The sequence below is a fragment of the Schistocerca americana genome, chromosome 1 (assembly GCF_021461395.2).
Source record: "Schistocerca americana isolate TAMUIC-IGC-003095 chromosome 1, iqSchAmer2.1, whole genome shotgun sequence".
Taxonomy (NCBI): Eukaryota; Metazoa; Arthropoda; class Insecta; order Orthoptera; family Acrididae; genus Schistocerca; species Schistocerca americana.
Genome location: NC_060119.1, coordinates 770,844,629 through 770,868,635, shown reverse-complemented (window position 1 = coordinate 770,868,635; position 24,007 = coordinate 770,844,629). Strand labels below are relative to the sequence as shown.

Here is a 24,007-nt window from a genome sequence, read left to right as displayed (position 1 = left end):
AGAGGTGGATACCCTGTCCATTAATCACATGGCCTAAGTATTCTATCTCAGTCTGAAAAAACTTGCACTTGTTCTTGTTACATTTGAGACCAGCCTGAGAAAGGACACTAAACAAAGTTTTCAAGTTCTGCAAATGTTCTTCAGGGGTGCGACCTGACACTACAATATCGTCCAGATAATTAGAGCACCGTGGAACTGTAGCACACAATTGCTGCAAACACGACTGAAAAATAGCTGGCGCCAAAGTACAACTGAAAGGAAGTCGGTGAACCTTGAACAGTCCCAAGTGTGTGTTTATGACAAAGTAGCATTGCAACGAGTTGTTGAGTGGAATCTGGAAGTACGCATCTCTCAAATCAATCATAGAAAAATACTTTCCTGCACCCAACTTATTAAATATGTCCTCAGGGCGCAGCAAAGGAAAAGTAGCAACAACAGTCTGGGGATTCACTGTGGACTTAAAATTTGCACAAATGCGGAGTTGACCATTAGGTTTCTTAACACACACTATAGGTGGTGCCCAGGGTGAGGCAGACACGGGTTCTAGGACCCCAACATCTTTCAAATGCATGAGTTCCACAGCTACTACGTCACGTTGCACATGTGGGACTGGGTGAGTGCCCCAGTACACTGGTATAGCATCATCTCTAACTACAACATGCGCAGCAAAATTAGAAGCGCAGCCCAAGCCGTCGGAGAAAAGTTAACTAAACGATGCACAAAGGAAGTCAGCACTGTCATTATGGTCACTAACTGAGATGGACAGGACATCGTCTTGCACCGAGAGCTCAAATGCATCCAGTCCGAAAATGTTTGTAGCATCACGCAATTGAACGACATGGAAATTCACTGTTCTGGTGGTGGCACTGTAGGTGGCCTGTACATTACACACACCAAGCACCAAAATTTCTTGTCCCGTGAAAGCAGTCAGCTTGGAAAGCGAGCGGCAGAGCGGTGGTGAGCCAAGCAATGCATATGTCTTGTTATTCAATAAAGAAACCGAAGCACCAGTATCTAACTGCAAAGACACAGCACGTCCATCAATGCAGAGAGTCACAAACAGTTTGTGTGCACCACGCTTAATGCGATTGAGAGTGTCTGAGGAAGTGTGGCTAGGCACCTGACTTGTGGGAGACGCATGTGGCATAGAAGCCTGTTCAAAAATAGCATGAACGTCCATAGGTTGCTCAAAATCAGTTCCACGGCGACAGCCATTGCAGCGATGCCGCTGCAAATTACCTGAACCTGACACATGTTTGGGGTGAGAGTTCTGTTTAGAACACATGGCTTGAACATGACCTGTTTTGTTACAGAGAAAACACGGAGCCTGATGGGAAGAGCACTTGTCCCGGGGGTGAGCACTAAAACACTTAGGGCAAGATTTGAGTCTAGGCGTGGAAGCATTGTTAGCAAATTGTTTACACGCCTGCTTGCAGTGCTGTGGAGCCGGCTGTCATGAAGCGGAGTGTGTGGGTCTGTTGTGAGAAGCTCTAACCGTGCACACACCTGGCGTTGCCTTGAACACGGAATTTGCCCTGTCCAACGTGTCCTGGCAATCCAGCAAATATAACACTTCTTGCAAAGTAGGGTTCTTAAATTTGAGGATCTGTTCCCGGAGGCAATGAACCGCCACATTTTGCATGATAACGTCTCTGACCATGACATCTGCATAGGACAGTCTGCAGGTACACGGAAAGTCACAGTTGGACGTAAGCCCTTGGAAGTCTGCAATCCAGGAGCGGTTAGTCTGACCAGGTTCACGCCACAGGTGAAAAAACTTAAAGTGCAGTGATGACATTAACACTGTCCTTGTAATGTGCATCCAACTTGCGGAGCACATCGTCATACAACTGTTCTTCTGTGCGAGAGGCGGGGAAGAGTTTCACTAACACGCGGTACAGTTCCACACCAGCGTGGGCAATAAGGAAAGACAGCCACGCATTACCTGCAATTTTGTAGGCCTCGTAGTGTTCTTCAAGCTGCACCCAGCACTCGTCCCAACGTTTCGTGTCAGGGATGAAGCGTCGGAACGGCAGTGCTGGTGTTGGTGGTGTAGGTGCCAGGGGTGCCGTTGGTGGCAGCGTGTTTGCTTGTGCCACTGTAGTCTGCATGGCCACAAGTCCTTGTACCGCTGCAAGCAACTGCGTCATCTGCTGCATCTGAAATTGTAAAAGCTCGGGCAGTGAATGTTGTTCTCTTTGCGAAGCTGTGGTGCAACAAACAGGAAGCAAGCAAATCTGTGAAGCGGGTAGCAACTACCGTACCACAGACAAGGGCAAATCAGAAAAGTGAGCAAGTAAGTGTCCGCAGGGTGAAAGCACGTCGCCAACCTAGGCGAAACTAAATGGACAAACATGAAAGCAAAGAACCAGAATCACAGCTAGTTTAATGAACTCGGAAATAAGGGACCAGACTTGTCACCATTTTATTTATTGTGTCTCACTGTTTAGAGGCACAAAACGTGTGTGTGTTTTCAGCTTGTCACTAAATGCAAATAAGTAGGAGGCTGAGTTGATAGGAGCTGAACGAGTCCAGGTTGCAATAATATGCGGTACGGCACACTGTTAGAGAGAAGGATTATTATTCAAGAAACACATAGTACATTGAAAATTACTTATCTTCAGTAGTTTGTAGGACTGCAGCTTTGTCTATAACTAACACAACATATTCTCAGGGTCTAAGCCTGATGGGCCCTCCTCAGAGAATCAATGCAAACAGAACTGGCTGAGGGCCGATTAAGAAAGTGCGTCTGCCTAGGTTGAAATCTAGCTAAGAGGTGAATGAGGCACCCTCCAGTTCCGTCGAGCTGCACAGCCCGCTAGAGTGCGTTGTGCTTGGCAGACAACGGGCTGCCAACCTTGTGTTAGCACAGAATTTTAGTAGTATCTGTGGCAATGATACTACACAAACATTTTGGGAAAGGTGTTACCTGTCTGTTACTGCACACTTTGCTTATTGAGAATAGCCACAGTGACGTACGGTATTGGTGACCACTCACTTAACCAACAAGTAAAAAATCTGGTGAATTTATTAAGAAGGACATTGAGGAAATATTATTTAATCAGCATCTTAATAAGATTTCATTTGTCACTGACTGAGGTGCAAATTTATGCAAGGCATTGCAATTCTTTCACCATTACTCAAATTATGAACACAAGCTTGAAACACACTTTTGACAATGATTATTTGAAAAATGAAGTTGCTGTGGTTTCTTCCATGATTTATACTGCCAAATATACTAACTTTTCCATGAAGAAAACCAGTGATGTGACATAAGTATAGATAAGCTTGAAGTCAGAAACTGACAAGGTGAAGTGCTTATCTAGAATACTACAGTCTGTAGTTACCAGTATGATAAAATCATGGAATTGCTTGTGGAGATGGGGGTCTCTGAAGAACTTGCTGCTTATGACAACAACACTGCAAAAGAACTTGAGCTATCTCTAGAGTCACTCCAAGATGCAACAGAATGGCTGGAAGGCAAGAAGTATCCTACAATTCAGTTTGTTTTGTTATAGGTGCACAAACCGAAAAGTCATCGTAATACATGGTCTGAAGACACAGAGTTACAGTTTCCTGTTTAATATGCATGCTGCATGTCCAGTAAATAAAAGTCTTACTTAATTGCAAAATGACATTTTCAGTATCACGCATATTTCAGCAATACAGTTTAATTGCCTTATTATTGGTTACAAACTGTCAATACTATAAGAATTGAAAGAGGGCTTTCGCTGCCTTATAGAGGTGAAATTCAACATTTTGATTTTATGCAGGATAGTAACATATCTGATCCTGCCTTTCTGATTAGCAAAATTTGTGTCTGTTTCTGATAGAGATGAATAGTTAAATATGGTGCAACAAATTTATGACGGTACATGAATTCCAGGTAAGCTGGGACAAAATTATAACATGATTGTAATATCTGTTTTTGTGACATATATAAATATTTATTTTATGTCATCCATGCTTACCAGCTAAAAAAAGGTAGTGTTTTCAGAGTCAATACACATGTGTCATGTTATACTCAATCTGCCCATGAGGTTAAATGGATAGTGGCAATCTCGGCGACCTGCTTGTGAGGTGGAAGCATAACAGTAAAATCTTTCCTAAGCTATCTAATTTAGTGAGAAGAAATTTTTGTGGTGCAGCTTCAAATGTGGCTAGTAAATATATTACAGTAGAGAGAGAACCTTATTTTGGACACATTAAGCAGACTTGATCCAAAATGGGTTTGACGATATTCCAACAGTTCATTGTAATTATAATGCTAACAGAAGAATTTAGAAATGATTTTGTTCCTCTTAGATTTCTAATTTCTTATGTGATCGAGTTTACATATGAAAATCTGAATCAATAATGTAGATGATGTTATAAAAAGAGAACATTTTTATTTTTCACTCTTACACCAGTCATCATTGCAAAAGTTGGTATCTAGTTAGTTACTTAATTATACTGTGAGACTTTAAACTGTTTCAGAATTTTTGTTATTGTGTAAAGCAAGCTATTTTCACTTATGGGTCATAAATACATCACAATTAGACATTACCATTCATGTTGAGATTAGACGTTACTATCCAGGAATATTCGTCTACAGTGTGACTAATTTGATCTGAATGTAGTTCCATACGGTGGTGGGACTGTATCAGAAGCAACCTGCAGACTACTACTACTACTTCTACTACTGGTATTACATTCACAACAGCACTGCAGTGGGCGCACCAGGCCCAGCAGCCCCTGCCCTCCTCATCCCTTGGTACCTCATTCAACTATAGCCTGCTCAGTGCAAGCATTCACACATTTGAACACCATGCCCGAGCGTGGTGTGCTTGATTGAGTGTGAGTGAGCAAGATGCCATCTTCCAGACCTCTAGCAGACAAAAGCATGACTCACAATCTGTCCTCACAGTTTTACATCCACCATTTCCTCATCTCCTACCTTCCAAACTTCTCGCTAGCTCTCCATCAGAAGTTTGGAAGGTAAGATATGAGGCAAAGTTGGATAGAAAGCTGTGAGGGACTGGTCCTGAGTCATGCTAACACAGCTCAATTGCTCTATCACTTGCCCATGAAAGGCAAAGGGCCAAGGTTTCAGTCCCAGTCTGGTACACAGTTTTAATCTGCCAGGAAGTTTCAAATCAGTACACACTATGCAGCAGAGGGAAATTTCATTCTGGAAGTCTGCAATATCATAATATTACCCAGTATTAAGTTAATACATTTTACTGAAATTCGCCAAGACATAAACCAATCATTCATCACTGGATGAAGTTTATATTTTTCTGTCCTGCATTGTCTTCAGGTAAATAACAATTTAACTAAATCTACTTTGTACTACTAACAATAAATATCATTAAGAAACGAATATAGTGGGAACTATTGACTCCAGTTTAGCTCATTATTCACGTGGACTCAAGAATTTTTAAGCACAGAGTTTCGTTTAAAATGTGATTATTGATGCCTATTTCCAGTACCAGGAGCTCATTTTGTGTGTTTTAAATTGCACAACATGAGTCTTTACGAGATTGGAGCTTATAGAATCTGCTGTGGAACAGTTGCAGGCCTATTTGACTATCATCTGTGCTTTGTATAGTATGATTCAGTTTGAGTCTTTTAATAATATTCTCAGTAAACACTAAAGATTTTGAATAATCCTTTACAATGATTGGAATATGATTGGTGTAGGGTATGGACAGGAGTGGATCCAATACTGAAGACTATTTTTCAAGCATGAAGGATTTCACTAACACCATAATAATTTAGTATTTAGTTAACCAAGTAGAATTACATGGTACACACAATGAAAGGCCCTGTTGGGGCCACAGAACATGTCTCCAGCACAGTTTATGTTGTTTATCTCGGTCAGAAATTCATTTGTAATATCATATATTGCCTTCTCTGCAGATGATCATTTACTAAATCCAGAGTTAGAGAGAACAAGCTACTGTATGCCGTGAACAATGTGTCAGTTTTCTAATGGAGGAGACACTCTAAGAAATGTTTTACATGTCAGAAAAACTTAAATGGATCTGTAATTGGATGTGATTTGCTTATCTACAATTTTATAGCATGTTTAAGTCCATCAGTAAATATTCCTTGAGTCATTGACTGATTGCAAAGATAGCTCAAGGGTGGTTCTATCAAATCAGCACAATATTTTAATACTCTGATAGAAATGGCATTAAAGACAAATTACCATAATTCATCAGTACAACAAAAATTTCATTTAGGGTTGTATTTTTGAAATAATGTCTGTTGGTAGTGTAAATAGTGTTAGCTAGAAAAAAAACTAATGCGCCTCTATTTGATTGTTTATTAGCAGATAAAACATTTGCTATAATGATAAGAAGTAATTGTTGAGCAATGGTTTAACTGTATCATCAGTCTAGGAAATCAGTTTTATTTACCTTGACATGTTTGTTGTTGTTTAATAATGCTCCAGATTATTTTTAATCTAAGGAAAAGACAGACTGCTACTTACCATAAAGATGACACATTAAGTTACAGACAGGCTCAATTAAAAGACACTTACACATTAGCTTTCACCCACAGCCTCCATCAGAAAAAGAAAAAGAAATACACACACATTCATTCACACAAGCAAGCACACCACATGCACACATGATGGCTGCCATCTCCGGCAGCTTGGACTAGAAATCCAACCTGGAATTTCCAGATTATTTTTGCTTTTTTCCTTAGAGAGGTTTCTTTGTGTACAGCTCGTGTATTTTGATGATAAATTTTTGTTGCTGGAGTTGAAGTCTAGCCACTCCTTCTCTTCATCTTCTTTCTCTCTCTCTCTCTCTCTCTATGTGCGTGTGTGTGTGTGTGTGTGTGTGTGTGTGTGTGTGTGTGTAAGCGCTTTAATGTTGTTGTGTGGTATAACAGCTTTCAAAAAATCTCCAAGCTGGTAACATTCATCAAAACAAATTTGTTGCTCATAGGTTGAATGTCATGAGAGAATCTGTTGTCTGTCAGTGGTGTCATTGGCTTAAATGTGGAAGGACATATGTTCATTATGATGAGAGAAGTGGCCACTACCCTGTAATCATAAGATAAATAGCACAGGAAATTGGCAAATAAAATTGTGAATATGGCCACTTCAAGATATTTCACAAGGTGGACAACTTTCCACAGTTTTCTTTCGGTGTTTAGTTGAAATCTAGACTAAACAGTTAGGGTGCCACCAGTTCTGTGTTGGTTGAACTCCAGAACTTCTTTCAGAGAAACATAAAACTCAATAAAAGATAGCTTTTATAGACTTTCTTTGTCTTTGCAATGTGGAAGGAGCTGGTGTCGAATTGTGACCAATGATGATATATGGATTTCCTAAACTAACACAGAAACAAAGTAGTCATCAATGGTCTAAGGTCATACTACCTCACAAAACAAACCAAAAAAAGCATGTCAGATTCTGTCAGCCAGAAAGAGTATGGCAACAATTTTTTAGGAAACTAAAGTAATGTTGTTTGTGGATTTTATGGGCTGTGGAAGGACAATCAATTCTGAAATCTATTGTGAAGCATTAAGAAAATTGAGAAAATCCATTCCAAAGAAGCTATGTGTCCTCCTGTCTACCAGTGTCATGTTTTGGATAATGGTCCCCAATCACCATCTCCACAGCATACAGAAGGATGAAAATGAAAAAGTGGCTTAGCTCCCATTGCTTTGACTCTGATGAAGAAATTCAGGATGCTGTCAAGGACTAACTGCAACCTCAGGTGTAAGAAAATTATGTAGAGGGTATTTATCAGCTTGTTCAGAAATTATGTAAATTCTCAAATATGGATGGTGATTATGCAGGAAAGCAATACAAAGTTGTTAAGATTTTTCTAGTAGATTTACTTTAATTATTCCTGTATCTTACTTATTGTCTAATGAAAATTACTTCCCAGATAGCTCTCATATAATGTTGGAACAAATGATGCTGCCCCCTGGGCTTCCCGGTCATCCTTAGATCATGCTAGTGACTGACAGAGGAGGTTGAGAAAACTAGCTGTGCGCATGGAAATTCACCAAAGCTCTAAATTTGTGGCATTATCCCCAGAACTGCTCTTGGCCTTTTGGTTCTGAGTGGAGTGGAAGGTCTGAACCAGAGACTATGAAGGTTCTGTGACAGGCTAGGCTGGACTTGCACTATAGGGCTGAGACCTGTAGAGCCCCCTAAATGGGTCAGGTATACACTACACGTCAGAGGCTGCTAGACAGTGTGTGAGGTGCATGCAAGGGTTTTTTAGATTAGGCTACACATCATCTTATCCTGATAACTGTAGCTGTGGGAAACAGTGTACTATCAAATGAAATGCCACCCGTACGAGAGAATATTAAAATCCTAAGGGTAAACTGCTGAAGCTTTTGTAACAAAGTGCCAGAGTTTGAAGCATTCACGAAAAGCAACAAATCTCACACAGTACGAGGCAGAGAAAGCTGGTTGTAAACTGAAATTGATAGCAGAGAGATTTTTGGGGAAAACAGGTAAATGAGAAATGAAGGTGGTGTACTTGGCACAGTGGACAAGAACTCACATCCACCAAGATAGAAACTGAAGCTGCATGTGAGATTGTTTGGGCAAGACTCAGTATCAGAGATGGGTGTAAAACAATAGTCGGATACTTCTGTTGCCCACCAGACTCATCTGCTGATGTAACCAAAAACTTTAAAGAATACCTCAGTTCACTCATATCTAAGTTCCCCAATCATACTGTAATCACTGGTGGACACTTCAATCATCCAACAATTAATTGGGAAAATTTCAGTTTTGTTAGTGGTGGGCATGGTAAGACATCCTGTGAAACATTACTAAATTCTTTATCTGAAAGCTACATAGAGCAGATAGTTAGGAACCTCAATTATGATGGAAGTACAGTATATTGGATCTGATGGATGCAACTACTCCTTGCACAATGATCTCTATCTATTCGAATTCCGTCAGTCCATAGCCATCACCAACCTAGTCCTGTCAAACCATGTAAATCAGCCTAAATCTCATTGAATTATCTCTTTTCCATCCATAAATTTCTCCTGCTCTGCAGTCCCAAATTCCTGCAACTCACTCTTACACTGAAACTCCCTCCCACCACCAAACAGAATCCAGAGTCTAAACTGGTCCAAAATACTGTCAGGAACCTTTCCTCCAAAAGCCTCAGTCTAACAGAAGTATCAGCTCGTTTCAAAGGCCTTACCTTTTGCCCCACTTCCAAATTTATTCATGCTGGACTTGTTAAAGATCTTCTCTCCTTCCCCCAACCCCTACAGTGGAAATACTTATTTGCCATCAATCCTACCAATCAGAATTGGCCAAAGCCAATGTTGAACACTGAATGACTCAGTTCACTCCTCCATCCAACTACAATCCATCTGCACTGTCCCTAAATCACTTGTTATCGTTCCAGAATTTCTTGACCTCAAAGCATGCCTCACCATCATTCCCCAAATCCCTCAACATGGAAGCTGCCATTACAACTGCAGAATGAAGTGCAACCTATCACCTAAAAACTGTTCCTGATCTTATAATCCTACCTGATGATAATGGCTCTACCATTCTGGGTTTGAACTGTAGGTGTTACCTGGCAAAGAGACTCCAACAGCTGTCAAATCCTCCCATAGTGACCTAATTCCAGAAATCCAAAAGAATCTCAAGTCTCTCCAGAATCCTTACACCCACCCCAGAACCTCTTCCTTATGTCCATGTCTCTCCTCACTACTACCACTCCCTGCACTCCTGACTTCTATATGTTTCTTAAAGTCCAGAAACCCAATGACCCAGGATGACCCATTGTGGCTGGTTACTGTTCATCCACGGAGAGAATCTCTGCTTTCTTTGACCAACACCTTCAGGCTATTACCATAGCCTTCCCTTCTCAACAAAAGAAGCCAACCATTTTCTCCATCTACTCTTCACACTTCCTGTTCCTTTACCACATGGTGCCCTTCTCATTAATATTGTTGCAACCTCCCTCTACATCCCTAATGCCCATGGCCTTGCCACTATTGAACACTACTTTTGCCAACACCCAAGTTACTCCAAATGTAGGACCTGATCTCTTTAAGAATGATCACATCAAAATTGGTATCAGTGACCATGATGTGACAGTGGCAACAGTGATTACCAAAGTACAAAGGGCAATTATAACAAGCACAAAAATATACATGCTCAGCAAATGAGATAAAAAATTGGTAGCATTATATCTCAATCAAAAACTTGAAACTTTCAGCAGAGGGCAGGAGCACATGGAGGAACTATGGCTCAAGTTTAAAAGAATAGTTGACCATGCCCATGATAGTTTTGTACCCAGCAGAACAATTCATAGTGGGATGTTATCTCCATGGTATACAATCATTGTAAAGAAACCTCTGAAGAAACAGAGACTACTGCATAATAGATGTAAAACAATGCACAGGACTGTAGATAGGGAGATGCTGAACAAAACACATTTGGCTGCCAAGAGAGAAACGAATGACAACTTCAATGAATATGGTAGGAGAATACTGTCAAATGATATTTTGTAAAGTGCAAAGAAATTCTGGTTGTATGTAAAGGCTGTTAACAGCACCAAAGTTAGTGTCCAGTCCCTGAACAAAGCTCCTGGGTGTGATGGAATCCCTGACAGATTTTATACTGAATTTGCAGCTGAGCTAGACCCTCTTCTAATTATAATATATCATAGATCTCTTGAAGAAGAACCCATGCCCAGTTCTTGAAAAAAGAGTGTAGGTCACACCTGTCTACCAGAAGGGAAGCAGAAGTGATCCACAAAACTACCATCCAGTATCCTTGACATCAATCTGTTGTAGAATCTTAAAATATAATCTGAGCTCAAGCATAATAAGGAATCTTAAACAGAATGACCTCCTCGATGCCAGTCAGCATGAATTCCAAAAATGCCGATCATGTGAAACCCAACTCGCGTTTTTCTCACATGAGTACTGAAAGGTTTGGATCAAGGCAGTAAGGTAGATGCAGCATTTCTTGATTTCCAAAAAATATTTGACTTGGTACCACACCTATGCTTATTGTCAGAAGTTCAATCATATGGGGTATCAAGCAAAATTTGTGAGTGGACTGAGGAGTTGTTGCTGGTAGGAAGGATGCGGCATGTTACCTTGTATGGAGAGTCATTGTCGGATCTAGAAGTAACTTCAGGTGTGCTCCAGGGAAAGGTGTTGAGACCCTTGCTATTCATGTTATAAATTAATGAACTTGCAGACAATATAATAGTAACCTCAGACCTTTTGCAGGTGATGCATTTATCTATAATGAAGTACTATCTGAAAGAAGCTGCATAAATATTCACTAAGATCTTGATAAAATTTCAAATGGTGCAAAGATTGTCAACTTGCTTTAAATGTTCAGAAATGTAAAACTGTGCACTTAACAAAATGAAGAAATTGTAGTATCCTATGACTATAACACTGTTGGCATCAGCCAAGTCATACAGATATTCGGATTTAACACTTTGTAGGTATATATAGATCACATAGGCTCAGTCATGGGAAAAACAGGTGGTAAAATTCAGTGTACTGGTAGAATATTGGGAAAGTGCAATCAGTCTACAAAGGAGATTGCTTAAAAATCACTCATGTGACTGGTTCTAGAATATTGCTCAAGCGTGTGGAACCCATACCAGATAGGAGTATCAGGAAATATTGTACACACACAGGGAAGGGCGGTACAAATGATCACAGGTTTGTTTGACCTGTGGGGGAGTGTAAGAGAGATACTGAAGGAATTGAACTGGAAGACTCTTGAAGGTAGATGTGAACTATACCGAGAAAGTCTATTAACAAAATTTCAAGAAATGGCTTTAAATGATGACTTTAGGAATATAGTACAAATCTCTGCATATTGGTCACATAGGGATCCATCTGTAAATGGAATGGGAAGAAACCTTAATAACTGGTACAATAGGATGTACCGTCTGCCATGCACCTCACTTTGATTTGCAGAGTGTAGCTGTATATGTAAACATAAGAATTCTTATTTTTGGGTTAGGTATGGTAGATCAGTTCATTATAGAAAAGGAAACCAGGCTAAGTACAGAAAATTTGTTTAAAAATATTCTAATACACAAAACACAATGCTGTCAGTAATAAAAGGATATATTGCAAGGAGAGATCTTATCTGTAGAATTCAGAAAAGCTGGCATTTGTAGGAAGGATCTACATGGTGCAGGCTCTGAAGAAGTCACTGGAATGAAGTGCATTCTGCTGAGCAGCATGTTAGCACCTGTGTGGTCCAGCAGTCTCTTCGATACAGTTTGTCTTAGCTGTACAAGTTGACTGACAGCTTGTTGGTTGTCATATCCATTAGAAAGCAGTACAGTGGTTGCAGCTTAGTTTATAAATCACTTGACTGCTTTCAGAGAGAGTACTGCCTTTGGTGGGATAAGTGATGCTGGTGTCTGGACTGGAATAGGTGACAGTTGGGGGATGTGTGGGACAGGTCTTACATCTAAATCTATTACAGGATTATATGACATGATGCAGGGATGGAAAACAATACTGTGTAGGTTCCATGGGTGGTGGAATAATACTGTGGGTGGTGTGGGAAATGTAGTAGGTAGGCTATTCCTCATTTCAAGACATCATGAGAGGTAGTCAAAATGCTGGTGGGAATGTAATTCAGATGCTCCAGTCCTGTGTGGTACGGAGTCATGAGGAGAATTCTCCTTTATGGCTGGACAGTGCAAATGTGGGAGGTGATAAGTAACTGGGAATACAAAAGACAAGGCACAGGGGACCTGTTTCTGTATGAGGTTTGGAGGGTAATTTCAGACTGTGAAGGCCTCAGTAAGTCCCTTGGTATATATGGAGAGGGATTGCTCATCATTACAGATGTGACAGCCATGGGTGGCTAAGCTGCATGAGAGAGACTTCTTGGCATGGAATGCGTGACAGCTGTTGAATTGGAGATGTTCTGGTGGTTGATAGATTTTATATGAACAGAGGTACTGCTGTAGCCATTCTTGTGAAGGAGGTCAACATCGAGGAAGATAACTTATAGGGTTGAGGAAGACCAGATGAGATTAATCGGGGTGGAGATGTTTAGGTTATGGAGGAAAATGGGTAGGGTATTCTCCCTCTCAGTGCAGATCATGAAAATGTCATTAAAGAATGTGAGCCAGGTGGGGCTTGAGATTCTGGGTGGTTAGGAAGGACTCCTCTAGATGGCCCATGAATTGGGTGATATAGAGCGGCACCTTGTGAGTCTCCATAGGTCTGCCATGGATTTGTTAGGTGATGCCTTAAAATGAGGTCCTACATTTGGAGTCAGTTGGGTGTTGGCAAAAGTAGTGTTCAATAGTGGCAAGGCCATGGGCATTAGGGATGTAGAGGGAGGTTGCAACAACATTAATGAGAAGGGCATCATGTGGTAAAGGAACAGGAAGTGTGAAGAGTAAGTGGAGAAAATGGTTGGCTTCTTTTGTTGAGAAGGGAAGGCTATGGTAATAGCCTGAAGGTGTTGGTCCAAGAGAGTAGAGATTCTCTCCATGGATGAACAGTAACCAGCTACAATGAGTCATCCTGGGTCGTTGGGTTTCTGGACTTTAAGAAACATATAGAAGTCAGGAGTGCAGGGAGTGGTAATAGTGAGGAAAGACATGGACTTAAGGAAGAGGTTCTGGGTTGGGGGTAAGGATTCTGGAGAGACTGGAGATTATGTTGGATTTCTGGAATTAGGTCACTATGGGAGGATTTGACAGCTGTTGGAGTCTCTTTGCCAGGTAACACCTACAGTTCAAACCCAGAATGGTAGAGCCTTTGTCATCAGGTAGGATTATATGGTAAGGAACAGTTTTTAGGTGATATGTTGCAGTTCATTCTGCAATTGTAATGGCAGCTTCCATGTTGAGGGATTTGGGGAATGATGGTGAGGCATGCTTTGAGGTCAAGAAATTCTGGAACTATAACAACAAGTGATTTAGGGACAGTGCAGATGGATTGTAGTTGGATGGAGGAGTGAACTGAGTCATTCAGTGTTCAACATTGGCTTTGGCCAATTCTGATTGGTAGGATTGATGGCAAATAAGTGTATCCACTGTAGGGGTTGGGGGAAGGAGAGAAGATCTTTAACAAGTCCAGCATGAACAAATTTGGAAGTGGGGCAAAAGGTAAGGCCTTTGAAATGAGCTGATTCTTCTGTTAGACTGAGGCTTTTGGAGGAAAGGTTCCTGACAGTATTTTGGACCAGTTTAGACTCTGGATTCTGTTTGGTGGTGGGAGGGAGTTTCAGTGTAAGAGTGAGTTGCAGGAATTTGGGACTGCACAGCAGGAGAAATTTATGGGTGGAGAAGAGATAATGCAATGAGATTTGGGCTGATTTACATGGTTTCACAGGACTAGGTCAGTGATGGCTATGGACTGACGGAATTCGAATAGATAGAGATAATTGTGCAAGGAGTAGTTGCAACCATAGATGAGTAATTTAATGGTAGAGACATTTGGCAGGGTCCCATGAGCATTACAAGAATGCTAGGGCTAGGGGCTAGGTTAAGGCCAGGGATAAGGAAACTTTTCTATCGTGGTGATGACGGAAGAAGCAAGGATCCATGGTGGAGTATAAAAAACGCATAAAAATTTGTAAATTATGTAGCAAAATGTGCAAAAGAGCTCATAAAAATCCACAAAATATGTAAAAATATGCATGAAAAATTGCAAATAGGACTGAGTGAATGAACCATGGCAAAAAGTGAAAGGTGAAAATGAACTAAAATTGACTTGATAAGATTAATGAGAAAAATAAAAAAAAGATTGATAATGTGGAATCCATGTTGGTGGCTGAATATGTGTGAAGAGAGGGGACAGCAGATGTAAAAGGATGGATTGTGGTACGTATGTGCATGCTGGAATAAGGAAAGAGAAAGAGGGTGAGGTGGGGTTGGTTTGGCAGATTATAGTTCAACAAATTGATGTGGTACAGGAAAGTGCAGAAAATAAAATGTGAAAATTCAAGAGAATTAGGATGAAAGAATGATAATTTTGAAGTCTAGCATCAGTTATACTGGTGGGACTAATTTGGCACATAAGATGTTGCATCAACAATCAGTGTGGTCAAGTAGCCATGTGTTGTGCACAGACAAGATGATTTATACAGTGGGAATCACAAGTCAGAGCTTGTGCTGTTTGGAAGGCAACATGTAAAACACAGGAATGATGAGAAAGAAAAGGATGGATACTGAGTAAAGTACTGTGTTAGAGGGTAGTAACAAAGAAAAACAGTGCAGGTTAGCAAGATGGAAGAAAAGCCACTAGGAAACATCACACAATAGGAAATCCAGGATGGAATAATGATAGTGTTAAGAAAAGGGCAGATTGCTACTCACCATATAGAGGAAAGATTTGAGTAACAGGCAGATGTGACAGGAAGCTTGCTATTCATTTGAGCTTTTGGCCAAAAGGCCTTCTTCTAAAGTAAAAAATACACACACATTCAGAAAAGCACAACTCACACACCCACATGATCACTGGCTCTGGTCACCGAGGGCAGACTGTGTACAGCAAATGTGCGTGATGGGAGAAGCAATCTGTGGGTGTTGGGGGTAAGGAAGAGGCTGGTACAAGGAGGTGGGGCGATAGCCGGGTAGTATGTCTGTTCTTTCTGAAGGCCTTAGTATTTTCTGCACTCCCAAATACAGTCACGCTGGACTTATTAAAGATTTTCTCTCCTTCAGCCGGTCCCTACAGTGCAAACAGTTTTTCACCATCAACCACATGAATCCGATTTAGCCCAAAGCCAATGTTGAACCCTGAATGACTCAGTTCACTCCTCCATCCAGCTGTGATCCATCCCTGTTAACATTCCAGAATCACTCATGTTAACATTCCGGAATTTCTTGACCTCAAACCTTGCCTCACCATCATTTCCCAAATCCTTGAACATGGAAACTAATCTTATATGTGCAGAAAGAGCTACAATCCCCCACTTAAAAACTGAGCTCGACCTTATAATACTATCTGCCAACAAAGGCTTGACCACTGCGGTTTTGAATGCTGTGATTACCTGGCAAAAGGGCTCCACCAGCTGTCAGATTCATCCACTTATGAACCCTGCCTCAGTAGCCCCATTCCAGAAATCTGAGAGGATCTCTATCTAGTCTCTCCTCAAATACTGAGGCCCATCCCAAAACCTTTTCAATGAGTCTCTCTCCTCAGACCTACCACTTCCCACACTTCTACCTCCTATATGCTTCCTAAAATCCATAAACCCTCTCACAGCAGTAGTCCAAGGCCCACTGGATCTATACAGTATCCTTGTCCATCTTTATCCCACATCTGCTCCCAAATCCTTGCCCTGTATCCCTGTAATAGACCTAGATGCAAGACCTGTCCCACGCATTCTCCCAAAACTACCCACTCCAGTCAGGTGACAGGCAGGGCTGCCTGAGAAAGCAGTTGTGTGATGTACAAACTAAGCTGCAACCTCTTTGCTGCTTTCTATGGTCCTCAAACTTCCTTAGTCCCTGTCCTTCACCTACCTGTCCCCTTCCCTGCTCCCACTCTTGCATTAAACAGCCTTCTATTCCACTAATGCACCCAGTAGTCTTTTTCCGCTTCTCTACTTCTCTTCTTTTCTGCGCCCCTCTCCTCCCCTCAAACCTCCCAATTACGCCTAACAGTCCTACAATGTCCCCATCATATCCCTGTGCACTTCCACGAGCAACAGTACACCTTCCCCCACTCCTATCCTGTTATCCCTCCGCCTACCTGCTCCAGGCTCCCCTTAACCATCTTCGCCCACATATTGGACAGCTGCTGTATGAGATAGTGGTCATGAGTGTGTGTTTGGCCAAAATTGCAAATGTATAGCAATCTCTGTGTTGTGTCTGTCTGTGACTCATGCTCTCCTCATACGGTGAGTAGCAGTCTATGCTTATCATAATATTGTCATTACTCCATCCTAGATTTTCCATTGATTGATTTTAAAAATTTTATATTGTGAATAATTTTTTTTATGTGTACTGTAAAATTCTCAAGGCCATTACAGATAGAGCAAAAGAACACTTTTACAAGGTTGGGGAAGGAATTGGACTTTGTTGTTTGAAGTATATCTGCGTATTCACTTAAAATTTTTTAAGAACTTCATGATGAACTTTAGGCATCGTACCTTCCAATAATTAATTACTATGATCTCTCATGCAGGTAAAACTTAATAACTTGTAACACAAGTCATATATTAACAATGAAAATATTATTGATAATATAATGTAAATGGACAGATAAAAAAAATACATTGAGGATACTGTAGTGAACTGAAACTATATATTAGTTCATAAAGCGAAGACCTAATTTCCACTCTGCTGTGTCACCACAGGAGTGGTTTTTACAGATGGTACACACTGGCTTGAGCAACGTCGATTCCTGCAAAGGCGACTACGTGATCCAGATATTGCAGCTGAGGCCTGTGACCTTGTTGATGACTTGGCTAAGCGCTGCCAGCATCCTGTACCAATGCACACAGCTTTTGATATATGTGTTCTCAATTCACTTTGGGCAATGCTGGCTGGTAAACGTTTTGCACTGAATGATCATCGTCTCTCCGAGCTACTAAACATTGTCCACTCAAGGTACAAGCTATTAGTATTCTGCTTAAGAGCTGTCATTATTATTATTTAAAAATACTTTTGTACTCAAGAGAACTAGTACAGTAAAGTTTATATTATGCAGTACAGTACAGTAAAGTTTATATTACACGCCACAATCATAATTGCAGCAAGAGTATCTGGCCCCTTTAGTCTACCTACTTCCTTATATGTGCTTTGTTTGTTTATTTTTTCTCTCTTTGTTATTTTTCTTTTTTCCATTGTCCCTTCCTCTGTACCCTCTACTACCCCAAGCTTCCTCAGTATAGCCCCACTCAGAATGTTTTATCTGATTTTATCGTGTTGGAACTTCCAGGAATGTGTAATTCACATATTATATAGATTTCCCAGTGATCATAATTACAAGCTAATACTAACCAGGCACATCCCATAATTAAGAGCAAGTGACTCACAGCTGAAATGGCTCACAGCAAGTATGGAGATGCCATTTTCACAAAACCTGAAACCCTGCTCCTGTCAACAGCATATACATTGAAGAATGAGATCAAAATTTTAACAACTGAAGTTTCCAACTGCACAGTTACATCAGTCTATAAGCTACCAAACTCTGTTTTTCCTTTGATGAACCAGTGAACTTAAGGGATGAGAAAGTAAACTTTGTGGTGGGAGATTTTAATTACCACAGCACTGAATGGTGATATGAACACAGTGGCAATAAATGGGAGCTGCTACAACATTGGGCAGGTGTTAGTGAACTGTCTCTTATTCATGATAGTAAACTGCACCTTCCTTCAACAGTGGCCATTGGCAAAAAGGATACAATCCAGATTTGATTTTCATCACTAATAGTGTAGCACAACAGTGCTTTAAAACAGAATGCAGCCTGATGCCAAAGTCTCTCTACAGATCAATCCTGCGTCAGATTAATCCAGCTAACCAACCACAGTGTGTTCCCTTTCATTCTAAATATAACTTCAAAAAAACAGACTGGTTAAAATTCTCTTCTGTACTGGATGTCATGGTCCAAAACATCAAACTAGTTCCTAAGGCATATGATCAGTTCACTAACAATGTCAAGAAGAGTTCCTGTAAGTGTTTTCTGCATAGATCAGGTTCATCTGAACTGTGCCCCTGGGGCATGAGCAGCTGCAATTGCTCAGGGTCACCACCCCAGGCAAATTCGTATGTTACTGCAGAGGCTGAGCTGTGTTGCTTAGCTGACCGTGTGGTCCGCCTCATTGTGCCACTGTACGCGCACTTCGTACAAAGCAATGATACGACACAAAGTCATTAGTCAACAAACATAAAACTACAGTGGATCAAGATGGATGGTCAACAGCAACAGACAAAAAAAAGGAGGAGTGATGCATCTGCACTACTTAAACCTGAGTGGGAAATTAATTTCTTTTTTATTGCTGTTGAAAGTCATGTCAAATGTTTAGTATGTCATTGGAGTCTCATGTATTTAAAAAAAGTACTTGACTGAATGGCACTTTAATAGCAGTTCGAAAATTTGTAGCAAGAGGAATGCCAGTCAAAGCTTGAAGAACTAAAAGAAAATTTCAAACAGTATTACAGCGAAGTAAGTGTTTCCTATCGTATGACTCTTTATTATTTATAGATATGGTAAATAAAACTTTATTTTATAATGTGATGTCTCACTTAGCCATATGCCAATTATCGAATATCAGATTATCAGCAACAAGGAACGTTTCTTTCATGTTAATTTTTATATTTGAGTTGCATTTAAGTTTCAGGTGCATTATTTTTGCCACTTTCTGAAAAGCCATCACTCACACTCCCTCAGGCAGCAAAGTGTCATTAAGAGTCATTCTTTGTTTTTGTGTATTTGTGTTTTGACAGATGGGAAAACATATATTGCAGTTTGATCTACATTTTCAATGAATTAAAACGCAAATATTCCAAGAGATTAAAACTTATTTTGCAATCACATTTAGCTATCCTTGCTAGCATCTACGACTGCTTTTCAGGGGAACAGGAGGAAAATGCACCTGAAACCAATCTTCCTTTGTTAGTTTTTTATTTGGATTTCAATGAATGAAGCAATTAATTGTTTAAATGATAAACATGTCTTAAAAACAGGATTGTACAAAATTAATTGTAAGTGTATGGCGGGAAAAGTTTGCATACAAGTTACAAATGCTAGCTGAGAATTGTGAAAGCAGCAAAACCCTTTGCGACTGGTATTCTCATCAAGGATTGCCTGGTTGACTCAGCAGCTCATATTTGTCCAGCAGACCTCATGGAAAAATTTGAAAAAATAGCTCTTTCACCTCAAACTGTTGCTCGCCAAGCCAAAGATATGGCCTCAGATATGGAGCAGCAATTAATGGAGAGAGCAGCAAACTCCATTTCATTTTCTGTCACTCTTGATGAGTCCACAGACATTGCAGACATATTTTAGCTCATCATATATATCTGGGGCACCAACGACAGTCTGCGTGTCATGAAAGAATTTCTTGACCTTATACCATTAAAAGACACAACCACAGGTTTGGATATCTTTCTAGCCTTGGAAAACATGTTTTAGTCAATGGGTTTAAAATGGGAACGCCTGACCAGTATAACAACAGATGGAGCCCCCGTGCTACAAGGGATACGCACTGGATTCCTGGGTTAGGTCAGGTGACAAATGGCAGAAGTCAGTTGTTCCTTATTCATGGTAGTCCATTGCCTGATACACCAGGATGCACTTTGTGTGAAGATTGTCAACATAAGAAAACGTTATGGCCACAGGTGTTCGAAAGGTTAATTACCTTCACTTGAATGGGCTCACATACTGCTAATTTAAAGAATATCAGGCTGATATTGAAGCGGAATACCCAGACATCCCCTACCATGCCAAAGTAAGATGACTGAGCAGAGGGAGGTGCTTCATCAGTTTTTCTCCTTGAGGGATGGGATCAATACCTTTTTGGAAATGATAGAATGTCCAGAAGAATTACTTTGTGATCATAAGTAGGTGGCAAATTTGGATTCTTTTAGTGACCTAACTGGTCATTAAATACTTTAAATATTTCACTCCAAGGCGAAAATCACTCTGTTGTTGGTTTAATGCAGACAATTCAAGCATTCCAAAAAAATCTTATTTTGTGGGAAAAGAGTTGCGCGAGAAGCACTGTAGACACTTCCCTGCATTAGACAGTGCTAAGGAATGCTATTGTCATTTTCTAGAGTTTTGATTATTTGTTCATTGTAACACATTACTGCTGTTTCTGTAATTTTACCTGTCTAGACATCATGTTTTCTGTTTAGTAACTTATTATCATGTAGATATTTCTTGATCCTGCGCTTCATCAATTTTTCTAATATTCTGAAAAAGTCAGAAGGAGTGATACTGGTTGATTGTTTCCTACCTTATACTTGTTGCCATTTTTAAATAATGCCTTCATTGATGAGATTTTCAGTTTTTCCAGAAACACTCCTTCGCTACATGTAAGTTGCCCTTGTAATCTGGGAAACTTTAATTTTATGATGGAAATAGGCACCTCGTCTAATCCTGCCAATGTTTTAAGTTTCAAGCTTTTTATCAGTTTTAACACTTTGAGTTCCTTTGTTGGCTCCACCACATGCTACATGCAGCTTTTGAACTTACTGGTTTTTCTTGATTTGTAAATTTACAGCTTCATGAGGTTGTTGAATTGATGAAGCAACTGTTTATAAAATTTGGCAATTTGTTTTTTAATACTGAAATTTGTTACATTTTTGAGAATGATATCCTTGTCTTCTCATTTCTTCCCTGTTATAGTCTTCACAACATCCTTATAGCTTTTGATTTGTTTTTGACTGTCTTATTAAGCTATCATTACTGATAAATTTTGCCTTGGCAAGTGTGAGTGTGTCCAAGAACAAACAGACTATCGTATGCATCAATGCCCTCTCTGTACTTTTTTGTGCTCAGAACAAGATTTATTGCTTGCCAATGACAATGCCCCAGATGTGGCTCAGTTATGGGGAAACATTATCTGAATGAAGATTTGATATTGTATTTTATTGTATTTAATTGAGCCAAGTAATCATAATATTGTACAATTTGCACATATGATATTGGACAAGTCAGTATACATTTTTACAAGTAATTTTTAAAGGTTATTTTTACAATTATATTATTGCAATTTTAATTGTTTCATGAAAGTTTGTTCAGTACTACAAGAAGGTAATAGACATTACATTGTACTTTCACTTGTTCATACTTGAAGAGAACATGCTCTATAATAAGGCCTATGTGATCAATTATTAAGAAATTTGTTAACATTTATTACCTTTTGCAAAAATTCATTTTCTGCGTAAAAGTTTTGTTCAAAAAGAATTTTTTTAATTTATATATGAAAACTATTGATGTTTCTGTCTTCTTTTTGGTGCATTATTATACCTCAGTATCCCAACATGTAAGACACTTTTTTGGTAACAAATTGTTGTGGACTGAAACATATGTAAGTCAGACTGCTGTCTTGCTTTGTAGCTATTAATGTTCATTTAACATTAATGAGCCGTCATTGCTTAATGGGTAGGCTTTAACAAACTATATAATGCTATAAATTTAGACAGATGACAGTGTCATAATGCTACATTTCTTGAAATGTTGCCTGCATGATTAATTATATCTCAGATTGCATATTATGTGTACTGCCCAACCCTCCCCCCTTTTTTTTCATTTTAAAGATATTCTGTTGCAGGGTAAGTTCCCCCAGAGTATGATACCATACTGTAGTATGGAGCGAAAGTAAGAATAATATACTTGTGTGAGGACTAATTTGGTGACTGACTTGCTTGGTACCCTTGGAATATAACCCACAGCGGACAGCTTATTTGAAATATAACTTATATGTGTGTTCCATTTTCTTTCTTCAAGCCATATACCAAGAAACTTAATGGAGCTATCACTGGAGAGCTCTTAGTTGATTAGGAACAAGTTGAATTTTTCTTTTTTCTTTTTTTTTCATGAGATCAGATGCTGAAGTTTATGTAGGTTGTTTTTGCACATTTATGATGAGCTTGTTCTCACTGAACCACTCGCTCAATTGTGACATAAGTGGTTTAACCTTATGATCATGTTCAACTTTGTCTGTGCCTGTCACCAGAGTACTTGTGTCACCTGAAAACAGAGTAGTATGCCCTGAAGTAAGCTTTGCGTTAGTGTCATCACTATATAACAGAGACAGTACACCATATTTAACAGGTGTTTTCTCAGAGGAGTGCACAGTACACTGATGAACATTAGTATTCTCTCTTTTTTTTTTTTTTTTTTTTTTCAAATTTCATTTCAACTTTTTGCACTCTATTTGATAGATATGATTCTAACCATTTGTTTGCGGTTCCTCTCACATCTTTATTAGTTAACTTTCCTAGCAGTATGTTGTATTCAATAATATCAAAACCTTTAGACAAATTTTAAAAAATAGCAGTAATTTCCTTACTATCCAAAGATTTTAAGGTTGTGTCAAGATATTCATATACTGCTGTGGTTGTTGTTTTAGCTTTTATAAGTCCATGCTGGTGCTTCAATATCAAAGAGAATCTGTTAATAAAACTTTCTAATCTGGTGTACAACAATTTCTCAAATATTTTTGAAAATGTGCTGAGTTGTGCTACTGGCCTGTAACTAAGTACATCATTTTTCCTTTTTGTGGAGTGAGATAACTCAAGTGATCTTAAGAAGGCCAGGGAAAAATCCATTACAAAAGGATGCATTAATTACAACTGTTAATGGTTCTATGATGTATTCCCACAATTATTTGCAATAAAATCTGGTATGTTGTTGAGGCTTTGTGGAGAACCATTGATGCTTTTATGGTTTCCACACAGTTTCAAGGTTTAGTTTACAGCACGATGTTTGTTGTTACTTTCAGTTTTTACATCTTTGCAAATGCCTTTCATTTTATTTTTAGGTGCTGTCATTAATTTATCATTATATAACTTTTTTACTTCCTGAATTACTTTTCAGTAGACAGCACAGCCAGACTTACAGTGTGTTCTAAACTTATCACAACATGGCAGACAGTGTAATAACAAGTATGTTAGCTCTGGAAACATAAACGTAAATTGAGCGAAAAATGTATGACATACATAAAAATCAGTTTTTATTATTTTAAGTGCGTCTTGGGTAACATTATCATTCAAGTGTCAGGAACAGGGCTCTAGAAATAGTGAACTACCGGCACTTATGTGAACCCAAATGAAATGGTTCCTGAGTGCGATGTACATGATGTTCCCCCAAATGGAATTACATCCATTGAAAATGAAAATATGCCATGTACTAAATGTGAAGCTGATATTGAACATTTGAAAGAGTGCATTGTAAATATGCAATCAACTCCTTTGCCTTGTTAATTTATGTATTTTTTGTAATCTATGTACATATAACTATGATTGTTATACAATCATATATGTGTTTAATTGTATGTATTTCGAATACTTCTGGGATGAGAAATAAATAAATAACCCTTAAA

The 24,007-nt window shown here is 39.4% G+C and overlaps 1 protein-coding gene across 1 annotated transcript in view; it reads left to right on the top strand.

Moving 5' to 3' along the window:
- LOC124545496 (methyl farnesoate epoxidase-like) overlaps positions 1-24,007 on the top strand; it is a 161,808-nt gene that overhangs the window by 62,556 nt on the left and 75,245 nt on the right. Inside the window, exon 3 of the mRNA XM_047124442.1 lies at positions 17,309-17,561. Coding sequence (XP_046980398.1) covers positions 17,309-17,561 — 253 coding nt within the window. The remainder of the gene's footprint in view (positions 1-17,308; positions 17,562-24,007) is intronic.